Source organism: Rhinolophus sinicus, linkage group LG14, assembly GCF_036562045.2.
Source record: "Rhinolophus sinicus isolate RSC01 linkage group LG14, ASM3656204v1, whole genome shotgun sequence".
NCBI lineage: Eukaryota > Metazoa > Chordata > Mammalia > Chiroptera > Rhinolophidae > Rhinolophus > Rhinolophus sinicus.
In genome coordinates, this window is record NC_133763.1 from 44,908,095 (window position 1) to 44,924,129 (window position 16,035).

The window sequence follows — 16,035 nt, forward strand, 5'->3', positions numbered from 1 at the left end:
GTTCTCCCAAACTTAGCTCACTAGCTGCTTTCATTTTGTCAGTCACTCTAACCTTTTAAATTCCAGGCAGAGTAGTATGAAAGTCTGTTAAGATTTAGGATTTATTCTGTGTTCTCTGTACTCAGCACAATACATAGCCCATAGCAGAAGCTCAATAAATGGTTGGTGAACTGACACTGGACTTTGAGTCAGGAAATCTGGGTTCCAGTCCCAGTTCGGTAACTATACGACCTTCTGGACATTTAATAAACTTTTTGTGCCTGAGTTTCTTTATCTTTAAAATGAAGCTAATAACACTGGTCTACTTTTCCTGATAGTCTCACAAGACAGTGGTAAGAGGACGAATGTGAGAGCATTTTGGAGAGTACACAGCAAAAGGCAATAGAAACTGTGTAAATTGTTAAGTATTACAGTTTGAGTTACCCGGAGTCTCCATCCTGGAAGATATGGCAACAGCAGGGTTGACCAAAAATAAATTAATTAATTAAAAAACTTTCCTCCCTCCCTTGCTTGTAGCCACTGCCCCAATTCTCTGGCGCATGGTCCTTTGTCTCTAGAGCCAGATTCCTTCCCTTTTGCTCTCTGCGGTCCCACGGCTTTCTCGCTGGGTGGTCTAGGCTCTCAAAACGGAAACGCAGCAGACACCCACCTATGGCAAAGACTGCCGCCTGCGCCAAGTCGGCGGACACATCGGTGCAGTACCCTCGGAGCTCCTCGAGCACCTGCTGCACGTTCTCGTCGTTCACCAGCTCACACAGCACCTCCACCTTCTGCAGCTTGATGTAGTGCGGCTCCGAGTAGGAGCAAAAGAACTTCTTGTAGTGGCTGCTGAAGTGGCCGGGCAAACTGCGCAGGATCTGCCGCACGTGGCACAGGGCAGCGAAACAGAGCTCCCGGCTCTCTGAAGAACAGGCGGCCAGCAGAGGGCCCTTGACACGCACGAGCACATCGGTTTGAACGTGGGGAAACTGTCTGGCCAAGATCAGAAAGAGTTTGGTGGCTCCCATCACCACCCCTGGGCTACTGCTCTTGAGACAGCTGTCCAGCAGGTTGAGGATGTCAAACAGCTCCTCCTCGCTGCGCGGCTGGTAGCGCAGCAGGAAGCTCAACACTTCAGCCTGGCCCCACTGGTCCAGTTTTGACATGCTGGCCCCAAGAAAGAAAAAAGTGCTGTTTTAGCAACAACATTGGGACCTGCCAGTCATCTGTTCTTCATAATAAGGGAGAATCCTTGAAAACTGGCTGTGCCATAATCGAATTATTCTTTTTACATGCTATTTAAAGTTCCCACAAAGTAGGCTATTAATTCCAAGATGAGTTTACAGTACAAATGCACACGCAACTAAAGCCAAAGACATGAGCCCTATACCCTAGATCCAGACTGTCTACGTTTTAAGAGCAGTAAGTGGCTTAGTTTGGGGGAACATGTTGACTGCAGATGAGAACAGAACCTATCCTCACAGGATGTTGCCTCCATTTCTCTATCTCACCAAAAGAAACGAAGGCAAATATTACGTTGGTGCAAAAGTGATTGTGGTTTTTGCGACTATTTTTAAACTTTTAAACCACAATGTGTTTTGTACCAACCTAATGAAAGAAATTCTCTCAACCAAATTTGAGGGAGTTAAGAGCTATGGTTCACTTTCCTACTCTACAGTTGTTCGAGACCTCTCTTTAACTCAACACATCAACAAAATTCCACTAGGATCGAGATCTCATCATAATAAAAAGAGCACCAAGGTGAGGCATCCAAACCGATTTAAGAGATGGTGGGCGATAGGTTTATTGATGACAACGCCGCCTTCCTGTTTCAGAATTTCCTCTAGAGACCTCAGGCAGTTTACCACAACGATGGGGTCCTGGTCACGCAGCAAACTATATAATTCATTTACCAGGGCACCATCTATAAAAGAGAACAAAGACCTCAGATTCAGAAGGAAAGCCTCAGGGTCACAGGAATAGAGCCAGAGTAATGGCTCCAAGCAGACAAAGCTGAAGTTCTATGCTACAGAAATCACAAAGGCCTATAACCAAGTCAAGGCATGTTCTAAGTAGCTAAGGCAAAGGATCTCACCTGGGCCCCAAAGGAGTTCTCTAATCTCAGAAAATACCAAGCCCTGCACCCTCCTTAAAGAGACATGCACAGAAATAGGGCTACATTATTATTTTCTACCAAGGCTATGTAATATTTTACAAATGTGCAAGGCCAACTAAGTATTGATCAGGATGGATTACACTGAAACTTACCCACTTCAGATTCTCCGTGAAGATTATGCATCTTGGCACAACCAAGGACTGCCACCCTCCTGACGTATGAAGCCTTATCCCGCAGACCATTGAGAACAGGCTGTTGGATATATTCCTGCACACCCGGCATCCTAAGCAACACATCCGAGAGTCAGCCAGATCCTGAAATACTAGTTTTGACACAATTCAGCCCCTGTGCACTTAACAGAGGATTTAGGAGATTTTTGAATGTGCATCTATAAGATCATGAAGAATTGGAGAAAGCCGCTGCCAAACTTAAAAAGCCGTATTTGACTTTTCATTTGGAATAATGCTACATCAGCAGCAAGAAAAAAACATACATAAATTGCTTAGAAATCTTCAACCGAAACCAAAAACTATTTCACCTAGAGTGAGAATGGAAACCCCCTTTAATGAAACCATATGATACAGCTTTTTAAGCCAAAGCAATGGCTGAAAACTTGAGTTCAGGTATCACAGTGTTTCCCCCAGTATGGAGCTAACACAGATTGTCATCACTGAAAACCTGCCCCGTGACCTCCAGAATTCATCAGCCACTAAGAAACAGGCAGGAAAAGGATGCTCACCTGAGGCTACACATACTCCGTAGTGCCAGCCCTCGCACCATCGGGTTGGGGTCCGAACAGTCTTTGCAGAGTGTATTGATGGCCAGGAGAGCCAGATCTGGTTTCAGGGGAGCATACGTGCACATGTACAGATAAACCAACTTCTTCTGAACGATATCTACAGTGGCACTCGCCTTCACCATTTCCATGAAAACACCAGACACGTCCAAGCCCTGAGTCATGTGCCTGAGACCAACACAGAAAGCAGCAAAAAGTAAAATACCTCATTCCCAACCTACAACGGAGGGCGTTTTATTTTATTCACGTCCTGGTTATCCAACTCAATTGTGATCTCTGAGAGGGAAGCAACCAGGTTTACCTTGTCTACTGTATCACACAAAACACCAAAGGCCTGCAATAAACGTTCTTCTATTTATTCAATGAACACTTATTAATTTCTAGTATATTTCAGTGAAATTCAGCTTTTACACATAATCTTGAAAAAGGCACGGTCTCAGATCTCTAGGAACTCAGTGTCTACTAAGGAGCCAGAAAAGAACACCACGAATTACAGTACACTAGGTAAGTATTATGACAGAAGTCACAGAGGCAGTGAGTGAAGATCCAGAGGTCTACGACTGCCAGGAAGTCATAAAATGTTTCTACAGAGGAAGTAATACTTTAGCTGAATGAGCAGGAGCTCACCAGGCAGGTGTGATAGATACATGCTGTGAGGTGCGTAGACGTGAGCAAGAATGGTACATTCTTTGGAAAGTGCAGGCAGCTGAGTTAGCCCAGTGTCCCTTGGGTGCTACGATAAGTTTGGACTTTATTCTATATATAGATCACTGTTCCTCAAACTATGGTCTCCTATAGGAATCAGATGGGATATTTGTTTAAAATGCAGATCCCTGGGTTCCATCCCGCCATACTGCAATCAGAATTACTGGATTGGATGAAAAACTTACATTTTTTTAAAAAGCACCCCAAAGGACTTTGGTGCACAACGAAGCTTGTGATCCACAGGAGGCCAGACATGTTATGTTTAGATTTATACCCTGGAAAAATCATTGACTGAAATGAGGAGGCAATGTGACCTACTAGTATGCTACTGCCATTGCCTTGGTAATGAAACCAGAACAGCAGCAGTGCCCAAAAAGGGGTGCGGGGGTGGGTATTTAGAACTATAAATCCATAGCATCTGACTTGAGAAGTGAAGATCAGGTGTCATCAAGATTGACTCCCACGCTTGGTCAGCTAGGTGGTGACATTCATCAACACAAACATAAGTGGAAGAGCAGGTTTGGGGACGGGGAAGGATGTAGGTGCTATTTTGCATGTCTCTGGAAAAATATCCAGGTGGACATGCCCAACAGGCAGTAGGCTATGCGGGTCTGAAGATAAAAAAGGAGGTGTGTACTAGATATATTTATTATCGGCCTGAGAGTCAGCAGTGTAAGTTAAATAGGGATGAAACCACCCAGATGGATACACGAAGCACAAAAATCAGTCTCACAAGGGAGGCTGAGACGGCACTGCAGGGAAGCAGGAAGACCCAACGATAGCACTGGCATGTGTGCAAGTTCATTTTCACACGTGAGGTGAGACAGCCCCGATGGGACCGCAGTGGGGCAGTGAGGGCGTCGGCTGATACCTAATCACTCGCTGGATGACATTCCGGTAGCGCAGCCTATCGGCCTGAATGTGAGGGTTACACAGAGCCTTCTTCAGCTCCTTGACCACGTCCTCGGAGCCCAGGTATGGCATCTTCTCCGACAGCCCCGGGGCAATTCCCACAGCCCCCTCGGTAAGTCGTGGGCTCCTGCCAGCCCCGATGTAAGAACCTGGGTAAAGGAAATGTCAGTCAGAGAAGACACGAAAGCCGTGGCCTCGCCCCAGCCGTGGCTTCCCCAGGGACTGGCACGCTCAAGCTTCGGCTCCCTCCGCCGCCCGCGGGCCCCACCCTAGGCCCTCCGGTTCCTTCCGGGACCTGCCGGCCGGTTCGCTCCACCCACAGGTCTCTCCCGCTACCTTTGGGGCCCCCGCTCAATTCCCAGCCCGGCAGCCGACGGCCCGCAGACCCCTCCCTCTCAGTTCCAGCCTTTGGGGTGCCTCCACGCGGTTGCCGTCACCGATAAGCCAAAGGACGCCGTCTGCGGAAGTCCCGCCTCCTCTTCGAGAGACCGCGCAGAGCTGCTGCCACTCACCCTCTCCCGGAGAGCGCCGAGCGGAGCCTGGGCCCCGACCTCACGGTGCCCTTCCCCCAACCTCTCACCTCCGGGCGCAGCCGCGTAGCTCCCTCTAGTGGAGCTGCCGCGGACGATCGGAAATCGGCTACTTCGGCCTGTCTCCGCCCGGCCGCGCGCGCTTTGAGTGGAGGGCACCGGCTCCCGCGCGCGGTTAGGCATGGCGCTCCGCTGCGCGACTTCCGCGGCGCGCGGTTCCACGCCCGGACTCCACTAAGCATGATCCCGTCCTTCTTTTTTGTAGTGACTTACTCCTCTTTGGGGCTGGCTTTCCCTTAGGTTCTCTAGCCCTGTTCTTGCCACAGCCTGACTTTTTTCAGGGCCGTTGGAGGAGGCTCACGCAGGCGCTCTTTTCCTATGAAGACCCCATTGGTGGTTCCAGCCCCGCCACCATGAACGGAGTCCAGATCCCCCACACGCCCATCGCGGTGGACTTTTGGAGCCTGCGCCGGGCTGCCTCCGCACGGCTGTTCTTTCTGTCCCACATGCACTCGGACCACACCGTGGGGCTGACGAGCACCTGGGCCCGACCCCTCTACTGCTCCCCAATCACTGCTTTCCTCCTGCATCGTCACCTACAGGTATGGGGGGGCTGGAGTCGGCCTCCGAGCGCTGGTCTAGGCATCTGGGTGGGGACTGCCGATCTGTCACTGCCTTGGAGTCTTGTGGACCAGGAGGACTGGTTGTTACAAGTGCGGGAGTTTGAACCCAGAGTTGCATCTTTAGCCCAGGATAGAAGTGTGGCTTCCAACTGGCAGACTGGGACGTTACAGCTGTAAGTAGGTTAGGGAGATCTTCTGGTCCAACTAAGGAAACTTGTTCCACCTCTTCACATAAGCTAGGCCAGGGTTTCCCAAACTTGCGGCATCACAAGAATTCATCTAATGTGTTGGGTAGATATACAAATTCTCCAGCACTTCGTCTCTCCCCACTTCCGATTAAGTAGATAATAGCTGGTGCCGGTTCTGGAAATATGGTTGGAATTTTTCAAAAAGATGCCCCAAGGTATTATTATGATAAGGTAAGTTTGAGAATCGCTGTCTAGATGGTCAGCATTCCCTGATTCCGGAAAGGGATAATTTCTGGGCCAGGGAGGTATCAGGGAAGGGAATCTGTGTTCACTGGGATGACCAATTATTTCCTCAGGTATCTAAGCAGTGGATCCGAGCCCTGGAGGTTGGTGAGAGCCATGTCCTGCCTCTAGATGAAATTGGGCGAGAGACCATGACCGTAACCCTGATGGATGCCAACCACTGCCCTGGCTCTGTCATGTTTCTCTTTGAAGGATACTTTGGAACCATCCTTTACACAGGTGGGCCTCCGAAGGGGTCCCTCCTACCTTCTCCACCTAGACACTATTTTTCTTGAGCAGCCTTAACTCATAATAGATGTCTAGAGGTCTCCTAGCTTCATTCCATGCAAGTACAGGGGTCCTTAACTGAATTCCCACTCTTTAAGGGTCCACACCTTGTCATGAGTAATGAAAAAAACAGGAGCAAGATGGAGACATATCCACAAGGAAGCTGTAGTCTACATATTTATTCAGTACCAGACTCCAAGATAGCTTTCCACAGGCCAGTAAGCAAATGCCCATCTGTTGTTGGAAAGCCTCGTGTTTTATACTTTTGTCTCTGACCCTCAGACCCCATATATTCTTTCAGGTGATTTTCGATATACACCATCCATGCTTAAGGAGCCAGCCCTGAGAGGGGGGAAACAGATCCATACCTTATACCTAGACAACACCAATTGCAATCCAGCTCTGGTTCTTCCTTCCCAAGAAGAAGCTGCCCGCCAGATTGTCGAGCTCATTCGAAAGCACCCAGAACATAATGTAAAGATTGGTGAGTAGTTTCCTTTCCTGTTTCTTTCACCCACAGCCAGTACATCTAGGCTTGGGGGGAGATGGGGAGTCCTCACATCTTTTAAGGCTTTGTGCAGCTCTCCCCTTCTTCACGAAATCTACCCTGACCATCTTATTTAAAGTTGCCAGCTGTCTACTATCCCTACACTCACAGCCCCTACTTCTGATCCCCTGCATCAGTTCAATTTTTTTCATAGCACTCAGCACTTCATCATATTAAAACACATACTCTGTGTTTTAATATGCTATTGCTTGTTGTTTATTCCCCACTTCCCCTGGCACGCACACACCCCAACATAAACTCCTTGAGAGCATGGATGGAGGTGGGAAGAAGCCTTGTGTGTTTGTAGAAAAGAAGCAGCAACTAGTGTGAGAGGCACACAGTGGGTGAGGAGGCTGGAATGGCAGCAGGGGCTGAAGTACTTGTAAGACTTTTTGACCTTGATCCTAAATGCAACCATTGCTCTTCGGACAAAGAGCTTTGATTTAAGTGACAGAGGGACAATAGTGCACTCATCACCTTACAATGGATTCCATAATTTACGTATTTATTGTATTTAGTTTTTATTATGTCTCCCCCTGCTAGACTGTAACAATGGCAGGGCTCTTTGTTTTACTAATGGATATATCCCAAATGCCTAGATTAATGGCTGATGAGGCATTCCATAAATATTTGTTATGAGTGAATGGAATTTATCAGTATATAGATATTCAAGTTAATGTTGTGCTTAAAATTAGATACACTGAAAAACCAACCGTATGCTTCTTCTAGTAATTCCACAATAGAACAAGACATTTTGGGGACTCCTCTTTTGGAATTGCCTTTTAAGATAGTTTATGAAACTCAATTATTGTTTTTAAAAATGTAATAGAGCTAGTTCTAAATTTTTTTATTGTTTACAAAATTATAATAAAGCCACAAAAGGAAAAACATTTGTGCCACGATGAATATTTTAAAAGTATATGCCCCAACTCTGGAAGGAGTTTCAAAGTAGAGTTAAACAAAGTCATTGAAAAAAAATTGTACACCTTCCAGGGTGGCTACCAGATTGATTGAGAAATATCCCCTCCTCTCAGGACTGCTAACTATTCTTAGAGTTTTCAATGCTGAGTTTTCCCAGAGAAGCACAGCTGGCTAGGAGGGTGCTGTAGTAGGGTTTTATTAATTTTGCAAATATATAATAAGCCCCTACTATGTGCCAGGTATTCTGATAGGCAATGGGAATAGAAAGATGAATAAAATATGAGGGCTTACAGTCTCGTGGTAAAGGACCTAGAAAAGGTTTAAAAGAAAGGTGGGGAGGGGGCGCAATAGGGAGAGAGAAAAGAAAATCAGCTACATTTGTGCCGTGATGAAGAATAAGGTAGCTATAAAAGAAATATAAGTTGTTTAAAGGAGTTCACAATCCGGTTATGGACTTGAAATATACCTCCAGAAAAGGCCTGAAAACAACTGTGAAACAACATCTCCCATATGTTACCATCACCATTACCCAAATTCAGGCCTCACTTTTTTTCTGTATAAGTACTGTTTGGGTTTTCTAACTGGTATTTCTGCTTTCAGTGTCTTCTTCTCGAGGCCATTGAATAACACTGCTGCCACATTTTTTTTCCCCTAACACCCTGATCATATTATTCCTGTGATTTGAATGAGCTGTTTTCCTGCTTCAGACTCTTCAGTGGTTCCCCTTCAACTTACAGAATTAAGTCCACGCTCCTCAGCAGTACATAAAGGCCCTGTATTGTATGACCCCTCTTAGTGGCATTTCTTATCAGTTCCTTCTTTGTACTTTAGTAACACCAAACTGACCTCTCCAAATGTTCTCTACCATGTTAAGTTGGACCCATCCTTTAAGACTTAGCTCAGTTGTCATTTTCAGGAAACTTTCCCTCTGTCAATGGGTAGCTACGTTTCTGTGCCCTCATAATGCTGTGTGAATGTCTCTAATTAACATTGCCCTTAACCACGTGATTTCTGGGTTCCCATGTCGATTAGCTCCTTGAGGACTGAGACTTTTTGTTTTCACACTGTTTAACACTTGCTAGATGCTTTCCTTTGTTGAACTGAATGAATGAATGGATTCTGTGTTAACCTCCCCCTACCCCATTCTCCATATATTATAGCTCAGCTCAAATGCCATCCTCTCCCTGATGTACTGATTGCCCCGTTAATTTTGTGTATTTTTGTTAACTATTTGGTTGATGTATTAGGATTTCCTGAGCGCTTCATTCTCTTCCTATTCTTACTTTCCCCAACCCCTTTACCATTATTCAGGACTCTATAGCCTGGGGAAAGAGTCACTGTTGGAGCACCTGGCCCTGGAGTTGCGGACCTGGGTGGTACTGAGTCCTCGGCGCCTGGAGCTGGTGCAGCTGTTGGGCCTGGCAGATGTTTTCACCATGGAGGAGAAGGAGGGCCGCATCCACGCCGTGGACCACCTGGACATCTGCCGTTCTGCCATGCTGCGCTGGAACCAGACCCACCCGACCATTGCTGTCCTGCCCACAAGCCGGAAAATCCACAGCTCCCACCCCAATATCCACGTCATCCCTTACTCTGACCATTCCTCCTACTCAGAGCTTCGTACCTTTGTCGCAGCGCTGAAGCCTTGCCGGGTGGTGCCCATTGTCAGTCGGCAGCCCTATAGGAACTACTTTGAGGACAGCCTGAGCCCCAGGCTCTCTGTGCCCCTGGTTCCAGACTCTGTACAGCAATACATGAGCTCCTCCTCTAGAAAACCAAGCGTTCTCTGTCTGCTGTTAGAAAGGAAGCTAAAGAAGCCAAGAACCCACGGTGTCGTGTTTGAATCCCTTGAGGAAAATGCTGATCAATCTCAAGCTGTCAGTGACTCAGAGAGGGCGGAGAATGAGGACCTTTCTGGGAACCTTGAGAAGCAGCCCTCCCACCATCCTTTGCGGATCAAGAAGCAGTTGTTCCCAGAAGTCTGCAGCAAAGAATGGGATGGGGCAGTCCCTTTTCCTGAGTCCCAGAAGATACTGACTGCCCCCTTGGGCTTTTCAATGCACTTAACATCCACAGATGAGGAATTTCTCTCTCCGGAAACTGGGCAGGAAACTGGTGTAGGGCCCCACTCGGTCCCCAGAGGAGACAATGATGGCTCCGCAGGGTCAGGGAACCAGAGCAGCTGGAGGGGCTGGGATTCGCCCCTGCCTCAGAGCAGCAAGGCAGCCCCTCTGTTGGCTCCTGAGTTCAGGGGCTTAGCACTAAAATACCTTCTGACTCCAGCGAACTTTTTCCAGGCAGGCTTCTCTTCCAGGGGCTTTGACCAGCAAGTGGAAAAATACCATAAATCCTTGCTGAGTCAAACCTCGTTTGATCCAACATCCATCTAGCTTTGAAGATAGTGGCTGAAGGCTGGTGGGGAGAGTTTGGTCAGGGCCTTACTTTTCTATCTCCACAGGATCCTATGGGCTCACCCTGGAGCAACACTTCTCAAAGTGTGTTCCTTTGCACGACTGATGCCTATGGAATCCTTAGTTTATACTTGACAGTGTTTAAGAAACACTTAATTATAACCTCTTCACACCATGAGCACATCTAAGGTTCTAAGCAGGCCTTCAGTAACTTAATCTGTTTACATTTGTTTAACATGGTATTTCGCCAACTTTTTTGAACATGCATTCCTCTTATGTGGCTGCAGAAAGATAGAGTCTGAATCAAAATGGTCCAGGTTAAAAAAAAAAAGAAAAAGATATAAAGGAGTGGCCGGTTAGCTCAGTTGGTTAGAGTGTGGTGTTAATAACACTAAGGTTGCCGGTTCGATCCCCACATGGGCCACCATGAGCTGCACTCTCAAAAAAAAACACACAAAAAAAACACACACACACAGAAATCCAGGTTATTCCCCATTGTGATTTTGTGTGTCATGTGCCATTCTCCATGTCCCCTTCTCCCTTTTTCTTAGATAAAAGTCCCCAGGTAGTTCTGTTTTTTAAGTTAGGAACGCTGGCGCTGGAGGATAAAGTGGTGATCCAGGCAGCACGTTCCAATCCAGAATGTCACTGACTTGCCATGACCCTATCTAAGTGACTTCCTGTTTCTGCCTCTGGGAGAGAACAGGAAGTGATGAAGAGCCTTGGAACCGGGGAGAAAAATTCCACCTCTCTCTGCCTCCGGGAGGGTTTGCAGTTAGTGTCACTGGGGACCGAGCTGGAACAGAACCAGCTGGGGGATTGGGCACCCCTCACCAAGGCAATACCTGGAACCAGGCTTAGGGTAGGACAGGCCTCCCAGCCGTAGAAGGCCCTGACTTTGATTGAAATAAAGTTACAAAAGATCAAATGTGCTGCCAGATATTCCTGATTGTTCACATAGCTGGGATATTTGCTGCTGCCCCCCCGCCCTTGGGTTGAGTAGGGAGCCAGAGCACACAGCCTGTTTGTTTTAGTATCCAGGGCAGAGACCAAGGAGCCAGCTGGTGGAAGGGGCGGGGGCATGCAGTTCTGCCCTGTCCTGCTCACGGCCTGACAAAGTGCCAAACCAGTAAGCAGGACAGCAGATCCCACAGGCTCAGAGACGGCACAGGCACGTGGAGCTGGGCACGTGGGTAAAAACTGCTTCAGCATGGAGCCCCGAGGCTTCGTAAGGAAGAAGCCTCTGTTTCTGGTCCAGGAAAAACAGTTTCCTACTTTTGGAAGAAGATATGAAGAGTTAAGAAGGCAAAGTAAGGCCTTCCTCTTGGGCAAGCTGTACACAGCTGTGTTTTGTCAGTGACCTTCACTGTAAACCTCCCCTGGGCCCATGAGGAGCCGCAGCAGGTGAGGCATGTGGGGCAGCAGGAAACCTGGGCCTGTCCTGGGCTTCGATCCAGGGCACCCTGGGCCAGGAGAGACACCACGCTTACACAGCAGAGCCTCTGTACAACAGACAGATACCTACCTCCTGCTTGCCACGAAAGTTAGATAATTGGGAAAATTCCTAGCTCTGCCTCCCAGATGATGGGTGTTTCAGAAATTGGTTCTCAGCCTCTGGTTCTTTAAAAAGTTATTCTGTATACAAAATAAGAAACTTCGGAAATCATATAAAAATATAAAGAAGAAAAAATAAGTTATAATTCCTCCATGTAGATCACTTGTTTTAGTCTTTTATGGTGCATGTAAATGTATTAAATATATTTTTTTTCAAAATTGGGTAATACTGTTTACAGTTTTCTATCCTGCAGTGTACTTTCTTAATATCTTAAGCATTTCCTTGTATCATTAAGTATTCAAAATGCCATTTTTAAGAGTATATTAAATATTACATGCCCTGTCATACGGGTATATCTCAACATTGCAGTATTCAACATTTTGTGTGCCCTTTTTGCACAACTATACACATTACAATGAACATCTTTATGCCTGTATCGTGACACTTTGGTTTGTTTCCTTGGAATAAATTACTGGACATGAGATTACAGTTTTAAGTTCTTGGTGCAAATTCTGCCCAATTGCCCTCCAAAAAAAAATTTTTTTTACCATCCTTCCTGCAGAATAGGATAGCATTAAATTAACTTGAAGACTCATTATGTTCAAATGATGCTATTAGAACGGTATATGTAAACATGAAAAATCATCTTGTGTGTTAACAAATATCTACTAAGCTACGTGGTCAAGGCTTAGCCTGACTTCCTACTAGGCACCTGTCGCTGTCTCACTTCTGTGCTACCCAAAGGTGGCAGGGAGAGATAAGGCAATCTTCAGTACCAGGGGCCCCAGATTGGCTTTATCTCCTTGCGACATGGGGACCTGTCCACTCTTGGCATGTGCTGTGTCACGCATATTCCTTGAAGTGGGATCTATATGAATTAAGGTAGGGGAGTAGAAGCAAAGGGCTTTGACAAATTTAATTGGTGGCATGTCTGTGTTTTATTAATGGGAAAATTCCATACTATTATCCTAAAGTAACTTTGGCTTATAATAGAGATTGGCAATTGCCTTATTTGTTTGGTGTCTCAATACTCTGATACAAAAATGCTGCATGGCATATATCTAAGTAGCCAATTTATTTTTAGAATCTTCAGATAACCCCCACAGATCTATGGAGGTCTTGCATTAGGCTTGAAGGTACTGGGGGAAAGGAAGTTCCCTAGAGATCAATTAGTTGTTTCAAGATCTGTGGGAAAAACTGTATTTTTCCACAAGGAGACTGACAGTGACTTTAGTTCCTTTAGAGAAGAAAATCTGCCTGGCTGGCTTTGGGGGATGATCTCTCATTTCTGACCCAGACTTCCCTTTGTGGTAGGAAATTGGAAATAAGTGAGTCTGCTTGTTTTAAGAAAAGGGATTTGGACCTGGGTCCTCTATCTCAAGTCCACACCCAGGGAGACAGCTCTCTCTGCCCTCTTGAAGTGGTTCTTAAGCAGGAGAAATTCTGTCCGGGGGTCCATGTGCATAAATTTGATGCTACCACTAGTGCGTAGCTGTCAGTCTGTTACCTGCCTCCCACCTCTCACTCTTCCTAACCACCACTGCAACAAGCTATTTTGTCTTGGGTTCACGGTGCTTCCTCCAGTGTCTTCCCCAGGACAAACTACCTACATCGGTACAGAATGATTCTGCTTGCCTTTATAATCATAAAGGAGTGAACAAGTCAGAAAATGGCCTGCCCATCGGGAACTTCCATTCTAAAGGAGAGAGACACACAGTATACATAAATACATACCAGACAGTGCTAAGTGCTAACAGGAAAAGAAAACTGGCTAATGGGGCTGGGGAGAAGTTCAGATCCAGGTCAAGGAAGGTGTCTGTGGGATTGACACTCAAGATGAGACCTGAGTGATGAAAAGGAGCCGGTCACGTGCAGACCTGAAGGTCGTAGCATCAGCACAAGGACCATGTGATGGGTGTAAGCTTCACGAAGAACGTGTGGCCAAAGGGGAGAAGAGAAGCGCTCAGAGAGCGAGGCAGAAGTGGAACCAGAAGGGACCGAAAGAAGTTTGGGTTTTATCTTAAGGGTAATGGGAATCTATTGGAGAGCTTTAATGTAGGGGAGTGATATGAGCTATACAGATATATATATTACATATTGTACACATATATGTATATATTATATATTGTATATATAAGACCTAGCGGGACAGTCAGCTCTAATGTGTCTTTTGGACCAAAAATTAATACAAGACCTGGTATTCATTTATATTATATTATATATTATATTATATTAAAGACCCAGTCTTATATTAAAGTAAAATAAGACTGGGTCTTATATTAATTTTTGCTCCAAAAGACGCATTAGAGCTGTTTGTCCAGGTAGGTCTTATTTTCGGGGAAACATGGCATATTTTAAAGCAACAGGTGGAGAATGGGGCAAGAATGAATGCAAGAATACCGGTAAGGACGCTCTTGCAGCGGAGAGAGATTGGTGAGCTGGACTGGGTTTTTGGAAGAAAGGGCTTTGCATGGTGTTTGGATATGAAGCTGTCAGAGTTACCTCTTTGGCATAAGCAGCCACAGGGACAAAAACACGTTTTCCTCCACCAAAGCTTTCACAAAGGAAAAGTGTATACATAACCATATACATACCCACAGATATTATATAGATGCACTTATTTGGGCGGAATGAAGAAAGGAAGAAGAAAAAAACTGAGTGAGTTTATTTACAATAAAATAAGTGGAATATTTTATGAATAACACTTTCCTATAAGACATGTTTTAGAATTATGTACTCAGGGGAAAAAAAAATCACGGTTTACTTGCTTGGAGTCAACACAAGCCTTGGGGTTAGAGGTTGCATCTCCTGAGAGACTAGGACTCTTCAGTTAAAAAAAAAAAATTCATTTATCAGAGAATACTTACTTTTTAAATTATTTAAATTAGTATGAAGTTTTAACCAATAACTTTTATAGAGAATAACATTCATCCTGATTTTTGACTATCTGCATTTGTAAAGACAGATGTATAAGATATAAGGGAGAACAGAGCATAGTTGAGTTCAGTTTGAATTGAGCCTTTGTATTTAACTCACCAAGAGGTAATAGTCGACATCCTTACAGAAGAGCACCAGAACGAACAAGATAACTTTTGGTCCCTGAGAGTGTGTCCTTTCTCTGCAAGGCTCCTAGTCACTACAGACATAATTAAAACCTGCCTTCCGTTTTAATTGAGAGTGAAAATCCATATCTATTCGTGTTCTGTATTTCACTTTGCATAGACTTTCTGATTTTGCAGACAGTATCAGCGGAGATGAATAGTAGTGGAGTCAAGATTTCTTTGGAAGTACCATTAAAGAAATTTTCTGATGGATGGAATGAGGGAGATAAGGAAAAAGTATTATTATCTTCATTTTAAGAGGAAAGTGGGCATGCCCACTATCACACCCTAGGAACTAAAGTCAGGATTCCTAGTGACATCGGGCTCTAACGCCCACATCTTTCTTTCTTCTAGAATGGGCATTCTGGGAACACTGAGGTGGGTCAGGCAGAAGCCTATTTCACGTCAGACAATTTACCCTCTTGAGTTTTGATAGGGAACCTCCTTCCACCCCACCCCCAATGGGAGAACCATTTGCTAACCATTTGATGACAGCTTACAGATCTTATAAAATTGAATGTCCAAAAGTAGTATCAAAATAATTAAGTTAAATTCACAGCCAAAGATGAAGATTGTTATTTTGAGATTTCTTAAACTCTGTTCTACAGTTAGGTGAATTCTGATGCTTTGAGCACTGTGAATAAACACTCAGTAATTTACTCAACAAAACAGTTATTCTACCAACCACCTTCAGGAATTGTGCTTGACAAGGGGTACTGCACACAGGCCTCTTTGACTTCCGAAAGGAAGTGCTAAATGACTTTTGTAGGAAGTGCTAAATGAACTTAGCATAAGTAATATTCAATTATGAAATTTCGAGTTCCTGTCCTGATTCATGCGCCTTTCCGGAGCATTTGTTTTGGCTTTGGCTTTTGCGTGGAATTGATGATAGGGAAAGATTATATGGAATGCAGGCGCTAAAAGCTCGTGTAACCCTTGGTCAAAGAAAAGGTGAGAAGCTACAGAATGGCGGGGACACGATGATAATGAGAAATGAGGACGATCCAGAGAAAGAGAGAAAAAAGCACCATCCCTTGGTTTTGCTGATAAAAGGTTGGTATATGAAGAACATGAGAGTAAG

General features: G+C 45.4%; 2 protein-coding genes across 8 annotated transcripts in view; one reads left to right on the top strand and one right to left on the bottom strand.

Annotated features, from left to right (window-relative positions):
* Positions 1–5,108, bottom strand: part of AP4B1 (adaptor related protein complex 4 subunit beta 1) — an 8,928-nt gene extending 3,820 nt beyond the window's left edge. Inside the window, exons 1-6 of one of the 7 annotated variants that reach the window (XM_074318593.1) lie at positions 5,089–5,107; positions 4,468–4,657; positions 2,835–3,059; positions 2,248–2,378; positions 1,756–1,903; positions 650–1,146 (exon numbers count right to left, since the gene is read on the bottom strand). In XM_074318593.1, coding sequence (XP_074174694.1) covers positions 650–1,146; positions 1,756–1,903; positions 2,248–2,378; positions 2,835–3,059; positions 4,468–4,580 — 1,114 coding nt within the window. In that variant the 5' untranslated portion in view covers positions 4,581–4,657; positions 5,089–5,107. Of the gene's footprint in view, positions 1–649; positions 1,147–1,755; positions 1,904–2,247; positions 2,379–2,834; positions 3,060–3,781; positions 3,876–4,467; positions 4,658–4,844; positions 5,050–5,088 lie in introns of those variants that run through there. The other 6 variants (XM_074318594.1, XM_019730383.2, XM_019730382.2 and 3 more) reach the window with 6 other exon arrangements.
* DCLRE1B (DNA cross-link repair 1B) lies at positions 5,077–12,335 on the top strand. The gene is made up of 4 exons (XM_019730387.2): positions 5,077–5,640; positions 6,206–6,371; positions 6,721–6,903; positions 9,199–12,335. Exons 1-4 carry the CDS (start codon positions 5,452–5,454, stop codon positions 10,275–10,277), a joined length of 1,617 nt encoding a protein of 538 aa, XP_019585946.2. The 5' UTR covers positions 5,077–5,451; the 3' UTR covers positions 10,278–12,335.
* Positions 12,336–16,035: the final 3,700 nt, after the last annotated feature.